Source organism: Buceros rhinoceros, unplaced genomic scaffold, assembly GCF_000710305.1.
Source record: "Buceros rhinoceros silvestris isolate BGI_N320 unplaced genomic scaffold, ASM71030v1 scaffold26729, whole genome shotgun sequence".
NCBI lineage: Eukaryota > Metazoa > Chordata > Aves > Bucerotiformes > Bucerotidae > Buceros > Buceros rhinoceros.
The window spans coordinates 1-7391 of record NW_010430131.1 but is presented as its reverse complement, the minus strand read 5'-3'; the positions used below and the strand labels follow the sequence as shown (position 1 = coordinate 7391).

The window sequence follows — 7391 nt, the reverse complement described above, 5'->3', positions numbered from 1 at the left end:
CCGCTCTCTGGCTGTAAAGAAATGCCAGTTGTCTTCTCACGCCACAATCAGACGCGCCTGTTCCATCACAGCGGCCGCCGCTGTGCGCGTTACTGTTTCCCCGGGCAGAAGAAGGGGTGCAGGAGCAGGAGAGCTTCCTGCTCTCGTGGCAGTCAGAAAGTGGCTCCACCACAAGCACTGCATTGACTGACTGTTTTTCAGAAATAACGTTTCTGTGCGATTGTTTTTTGAGAGAAGGAAGGGAAAGGCAGAGTCTTTTTCATCCCAGGGTATGGAAAAGAGCTTTCAGGTGCAGTCAGCAGCTCGAACAGACAATGGCAATACGGAAACAGCGGCAAAATTGTTGTATTTCTCAAGCAATTTTCTCTAAAGGCCCTTTCCAACAATCCGCACACAACAGTCCCATCCCTGGCGGGGATCTGGCAACCCAGACCTTTCCTTCCAGCGAGGAGAAACATCCTGGAGGCTTCCTGACCTTCGGCAGTGCTGGGGCAGGGAAACTATTTCAGACCCTGGCTACGGCTGTGTCACTGGGTTGGTTTGCATTCCAAGGCCAAAAATACAAACGTTTAAGCTTCTTGAAAATCCTGCACTGTGGATAAACAACTCTGGTATTTTCTGCAGTTAACTGGGCCGCTGTGCTGTAATTCCACATTCCTACCAACAGCGACTACTAAATCACCGCTACCAGGAGGTCTGAACACACGGGCTTGATGGGGGGGAAAGAGCTTTCACAAAGGCATAAAGATCTTTTTCTGTTTACTGTTAAAGCCAGCACACATCTGTATTTTTGTTATGGTTCCTCCTACTTAAATTCTAGATGATTCCAGCAGCACATACATGTCTGTTTATTCCTTGGGGTAAAGGTTGACGCCTTCTAACATCTGGGAGCTGGGCATACAAGCCGCCCAAGCCACCCTCTGCCCCACAAGTTCTCCAGCCACAATGCGTGTATCTCCTCGTACAACAGCCCGAGGAGATGGGGAGATGGACTCAGGTAGTGAGGAAAACCAAAATCTACATTACACAGGGAAATCCTGCTGCCATTCTGAACGAGAAGAGAAGGCAAAAATCGACTTTGATGCATGTACCCCTACAAGTGTCAAAAATAAGACTGAACACTTGGAAGAGTAAATTCGTACGTGACCTTTTCCAAAGAAGGAAGTGACAGGACAGTCTAAACGCATCCACTGTGAAGGCTCCTCCTCTGTGTCACTTCGAAGTACGAGACTCCCCTGTGCTGAAATTCCGGGTAAGCCTTGGCCCTTCAGCATTTCCAGAGCAGCCCAGCGCTTCCCACTGGGTTTTACTGCGCCCACCAAGGACAGCCCCGCACCGCAGGCTGGTACCACATTCACACAGCGTGATGCAAACTCTCTACAGAAAACCCCCCAAACTTACAGCTCGAACCACTTTTATCAGAACTGCCAGTGTAAAGCCTCTGATTTTCCTACGGATGGAGGAACCGATGTGAACCGTGGGGTAAGCAAAACCAGACTGAACCCGTGCGCGGGAACTGCTCCGGGGTTTCTTGCTCACATGCTGTTTTATCTGTAACAAGACAGAATCTTCATGCTTCCCCAAGGAACAGAGTTGTTTAAATTATCTTTTTCCACATGTTAGGAGTCTTTTTTTCCTCTGCTGAAGGATCCGCACTGTTCTTTATAAACTCCCCGGAGGGGCACTACCAAATCTCAGGAACAGTCAACAATTAATTTAAATTTATGCAACCGTAACTCCCCTCCCGGCTGCCTCTTTAGGACTTGTCTAGCCTCATTTGCTAAGGCTGTTTCATAACGGTATGTTCGGGGTATTTTTTTGGTTCAGCTGTTGCTTTTAAGGAACATCAACACTGAACATTATTTGTGGTTTGCTTTTCCCTTCCTCTTGTAAAACACAGTATCTCCAGTTTAAGGTCCTGAATTAATTGCCAACCAGGCCAAGAGGCATTATTCACTGTTCCAAAGCAAAATAAAATGAAATATCAGTACAAAGAGTTCCTTCATTTAATGCTCTGCTCTTAAAAACGTATCTTAAGCTAGTATCAGTACAAATGTGAAAAATATGTCTTGTCTTCTTCAAGATTTGTTTGGTTTGATTCAAGTACCAACGAGAAAGTCTCACTTCACGTATCAGACACAGCGCTGGTGCTGGCAGAGACGTTTCAGAGCTCATGCGCTCCCCACAACCACAGTTCAAAGCATTTAAGAACAAATCTAGCCAAACAAAAGCCCTGCAGACTTGTCTTGAGAGCCTCAGATTGTCTTAAGAGCCTGTTTTCAGGATGCCAAAATCCTCTCCCTTCTCTCATCAAACCAGGATGAAGGACAGGAAGAGAAGATGTTTAATGCTAAGGGAGTAAGTAATAATAAAGTAGCAGGAATCCATTCCATTAACTCCTGGTTAGGGAGCTCTGAAGGTTCTAGGCCCTCCTAACCCATCCCAAAGCATCTGAAGGTGCTTCCTGAGGACGAGCACCTCATTTGTCGGGGGAAAGGGGTGTTCCAGAAGCCCAAATTCACAAGAGGAAACGGCAGGAAGCACTTTGAGAAGTGCTACCAAGAAACTACTGCCAAAATCAGCACAAAAGATAAGGGCAGGAACTGCCTTTTGTTTAAAATTGAAGTGTACACACCTAAAAAGAAAGGCCCTGCTACTCTAGCTCTAAATAATTTGTATTTCTTGATCTGGCTCTTCAGTTAAACGTGAATCCCAGTTTACAATTTAACACGAGATAAACTGACTGCTAAAAAAAAAAGGCTAAAGCACACTGGAGACTCTGTTCACAGCATCAGCCCTTGTGCTCCTCTGACATCCCAGCCACCTGCTTCTAATCCGCCATCAGAAAGTCCCTTTACACTGTGATTTTAATCTCAGCAATTTTCATAGACACGTAACAATTTTTCAGCTTACCGCTCACAGAGGTACAAATAACTCTGAGGTCTTGGTTACAAGTTAGTTCCAATCTATACTGTAGGTATAACTTCAACCACAGACCTCCCCAAACCTTTAACCTAGAAGAGAGGAAAGAGATGTCGAGGAAAGACAGGCAAAGTCTCTGAGCTTTCGGTTCGAAATGGACACTAAAATAAAATGTAAGGAAACACTACAGAGGGAGCTAAACATACACAGCTAGGAAACACTTCAGGAAAAGCACCAGATTGCTAATTAAAACCAAACGTAACAAGAATAGGAAAAGGAGGACATGGTAGGACTGGATCGTATCGAGAGAGAAAACAGGACTGCAAGGAGAAACGCCTGCGGAAGAACATACCAACACTGTCAGCAGCAGCTGCTGCAAAACCAGGGGACTTCCTCCAACACTTTGCCGCATCCTTTGGGAATGAGGAGCTCGGTAAGACCATGTTTCCAACTGCTCTCCAAATGACAGAGGAGAATCCTTCTGATTCAGGAAAGCTGAAACCCACACACACCCCTTCTCCTGCAGCCCTCCGCTGCTCAAGGGTCACCTCAGCTGTAACCCACACCACGGGGAACATCACTCGCCACCAACAAGTGGTTCATGCCACAACATTTCTGCGGCCACAGGAGCGGCTGAGGGACATCCCGAGGCAGCGCGGGAGAGGAGGAGAAGGCGGGAGGCTGCATTCACAGCTCTGAGCTATGCCACAGACTTCTGCGTTAAACTGAAGCTACTGGAAGCTATTTTGTCGTCAATTCTCTCGACGAGGTGAAACATTCAGAAACAACAATGGAGATGTGTAAGGAAAAAGTAATTTAGACAAAGACAATGAAAGTGGAAAAAAAAAAGCTTTGCCACCGTATTCTGGAAGTGCAGGAGAAAAGGAACTAGGAATTACAGGAAGATTAAGGAAAACACTGAAGGTTTGAAGGCAATGGATGGGTCCAATGAAAAGCAGCTTAATGATGAGATGAAAGAAGGAAGAACATCTAAGGTTTTCTTGGGTTTGGCCCCATAATTCTTTTACTGAGCAGAAGTAACAGCCACTCTTGAAAAGCTGAAGGACATGAGCCAATATTCTTGCTGCAGTGAAACTGGAAGAGGAATTCAGGAGTTCCTGTTCCGTGCTGAGATGGAAGGAAAACCAAAACAGAGGAAAAGGGAAGCCCTTTGGCAGACAGAAGGCTCACCTTTCTTTGTCTCTCCCTACAAATGCCTGAGACTGAACACTCACCCCTTGGGAAACAGGTGTGGAACTCGTTCAGACTATTAGACGTACAAATATGAGAGCGAACGACAAAGACCAGATGAACATCAGCAGCTCCTTTTCCACTTAACCTTGTTTCAGTTCTATGCTGCAGCAGCACCTTCTCAGTAATTCTGGATGCTCCCCCGATGGAAGCCTCCGCTCCTGCCTCTCCTCCTGCAACACCCCAGCACACACTAACGGGGGCTCGTTATCTGGCCCAGGGTAATGCCCGGTGACCGCCGGCTGAACAACAGCTGACAGAGCTGAAAGGCTCCCACGCCAAGCCGAGGCACATTGGGCGTATCAGCATCGAGCAAAACGAACGAGGATTAAAGTCCTGAACCGTGGCAGTTCAGGATTTACTGGCTGACAGCACCGATGCGAACGTGACTCTGCCACTTTCCACTGAAACGTGGTTGAAAACCCCACAGCACATTCTTGGGTTAAACAGCCTGAAATGCTGATGCTCTTCCTTGCAGATCGGTTTTTCTGGGCAGGAGATTTATTTCACTAGAGACTATTTCCTGCAGATTACAAGCCATGATGAACTAACAACGTAATTCACACTGGGGGCATTCACATGAGGTACAGGTTTGAAACGCTTGTTTCACACTCCGCCTGGAACAGAGTTTTTGTTGTGTTTACAGTGCTCAAGCACAGCCAAATTCACTACTGTTAAGGTCACCTTTCTCTGGCCAGTACTGTAACCCCACACTTTTTATTCCACAGCAGCACTCTGCACCAAAGAGTTATTCTTCGGTGCCAGCACAGGCAGGATCAAATATTTCAAGGAAGCACTGCGGAAGGATTCTTCTTTCTTACGCTGTTCTTCCTTTAGAAGGCAAAGACAACTGCCAGTGAAATGCAGGGGGAAACAGGCGTGTTTACAAACAGTATTCCAAGCCAAAAGAAAAAGAAGAGTCAAGGAGGAGGAGGTCCACTGCAGCACTAACCATATGCCAATTAGCTAATTATGCAAAGCAGTCATTCCTCCCTTTGACTGGTTATAATGGATTAGTTTAATTCCTGAGGTCAAATTAACACCACAAAATGAAGTAATAACACGATGATGACTAAAAAATAATAAAATAAAATGGCGACGTTACAATTTAGAGCTGCTGGTGGTTCTCTATGTCATGAAAAGTAGATGTCCCCTAGCGAATAACACTCCCATCCAGCTTTGTGGGGAATTGTGTGTGTGTGTGCCTGGCGTTACAAAAGAACTTGCTCGACCCTACTCCATGAACTTCATAAATAAATCCTGGTTTAAGTATTTTTCCCTTTCTGGATATATGTGATCTAGTTCCTAACTCTAAGGAAGGTGATCCCTCAGGGTATTCAGAGTCACCACAGAGATGTCACAAAAGAGCAGCTCTGTCCCCCACAGCGTTACCTCCTAGAAGGCCGATCCCAGCCGCCCACCCTGCACCTGAAGTCTTATCAAAAGCAGATCTGAGAGAGGCAGCAGTGTCCCTCCTTACCTGACGCGTGTCTCCCGTGGTTCTGTGACACCCTCTGGAAGAGATCGCTGTTGTGCTCATAATACCTGTAGTCCTCGTGCACGCGATCGTTTAACTGGCGTCTCCTCTGGGCGTCATAAAAATGATCGTAATAATAACAGCGGGCACCGGCATCCCCGTTTTCCAGAACGGAGTTAGCTTCTGTCAGAAAGGACTGGGAGGAAGAGCCGTACTCTCTGGGGACATCTGCTAAACTCCTGGCGAGATAGGAAGGCGCAGACAGTCTGTTGCTTTCCCGTCTCATTATCTCGTGAGGTGGCCTCTGCACCGGAGTTCGAAGGAAACTCTGGTTTCTGGAAACAATTCCATCTCCCCCAGCAGCGTAGGCAGAAGAGGTGGAGTCAGGAGGACAGATATCAGTTCGTCTTGGAATGGTTGGACCATGGCGGATAAATGAAGGCATCAGATCTGATATACAGCATGGAAGAGAAGTAAGAACTCTGGCTGCACTTACAAGTAAAGCCTACAGGTTACTGCCGACACACTCCCAGGAGCCCGGGACAGCATCAGCAACAGAATTCCTCCTTTCTCCACCAATCGCAAAGCTCAGCCAGCAAAACGCTGCCATTCCGCACACCCTGAGGTCCCAAATGGAGATACTTCACCTCCTCCTTTACCTACAGCAGTTTTACACACCAGCAGTGACACCTATTCACACCGTTTCACGGCAGGAAGCAAAACGTTACTCCTCTCCCTACTATTACTTTCAACTTGACATAAACGGCTCCCTCCAGGTGAGCTAATAAAAAACAAACTTTCATTTGTAGGAGGAGGCAATGCCTCTTATTAACTACTTCTTATTAATAAACTTTCAGACCTTAGGGTGAAAATTCAGTGCATTCCATCAGTAAGTTTACAATCGTGACAAAGCAGATGGGTAATAACTAGTCACTGCACCACGGCAAACAGAACATCCAAGGGTGTTAAGCCCCCAGACACGTCTACAGCTTAATCAGAAACAAACCTTGGGGGTTTGTCTTTTGTTTGGTTTTTTTTTTAAGCCTAAATCAGTGTAATCAGACTACTAAATGATTTTGCCCATTGACTGGAGAACCAGCTCTTCGTGCGGCAAATACTCCCAGAAAAGCTGAGTGCCTGCTCCTGCCAGCTAATCAGTCGAGCCTAGCTGTGATCTCCAAGCCACTCCTGCAAGCACAGCACAATGCACTTCAGTCTCAGGTTGTTCTCAAAGAGTAACAAAAAGAAACCCAAGCGCCCCCTCAGCGTGTATCTGTGAGCACTCTGTGCAGTCCTGGTGACAAGGGGAGCGCGGTGATGGTGTCAGGTGAACCACACGAAGATCGGCGCATCCCAGGTACTCAGCGGTGAGCTCACCACGTTGGTTCACGGTTCAGAACTGCAGCACTTGCTTCCGCGGGGATTTCGTGCCACCGCCTCCTACAGTTATCTCATTTCCAAGGCACACACCTTTTGGCAGGGACACGGCCTCGACGGGGAAAACAACAACCGACTCCGGAACGTGGTTCTGTCCCCATCACCTGGCACGTCCCTGTTTGGAGACTAACTCAAGCCCTACCCGCTGAAAAGCGAGCTACGGCGGGCGAGGAAACGCACCACCACGTTGTGCCTATCGTGGGCATCTGCTGGTGCACGGCGTCCAGGGCTCCCTCCGCAACTCAGCCCCTCTGTCAGGTCTGACGCCCCTCCGCCAGCTCCCAGGTCTCCCAACAGGGGACCC

The 7391-nt window shown here is 47.5% G+C and overlaps 1 protein-coding gene across 1 annotated transcript in view; it reads right to left on the bottom strand.

The window, feature by feature from the left end:
- The window catches only part of SAV1 (salvador family WW domain containing protein 1), a 12311-nt gene extending 6216 nt beyond the window's left edge, over window positions 1–6095 (bottom strand). The window contains exon 1 of the mRNA XM_010142927.1: window positions 5654–6095. Within this exon, the coding sequence (XP_010141229.1) occupies window positions 5654–6095 (442 nt within the window). The remainder of the gene's footprint in view (window positions 1–5653) is intronic.
- Between the last annotated feature and the right edge of the window lie 1296 nt (window positions 6096–7391).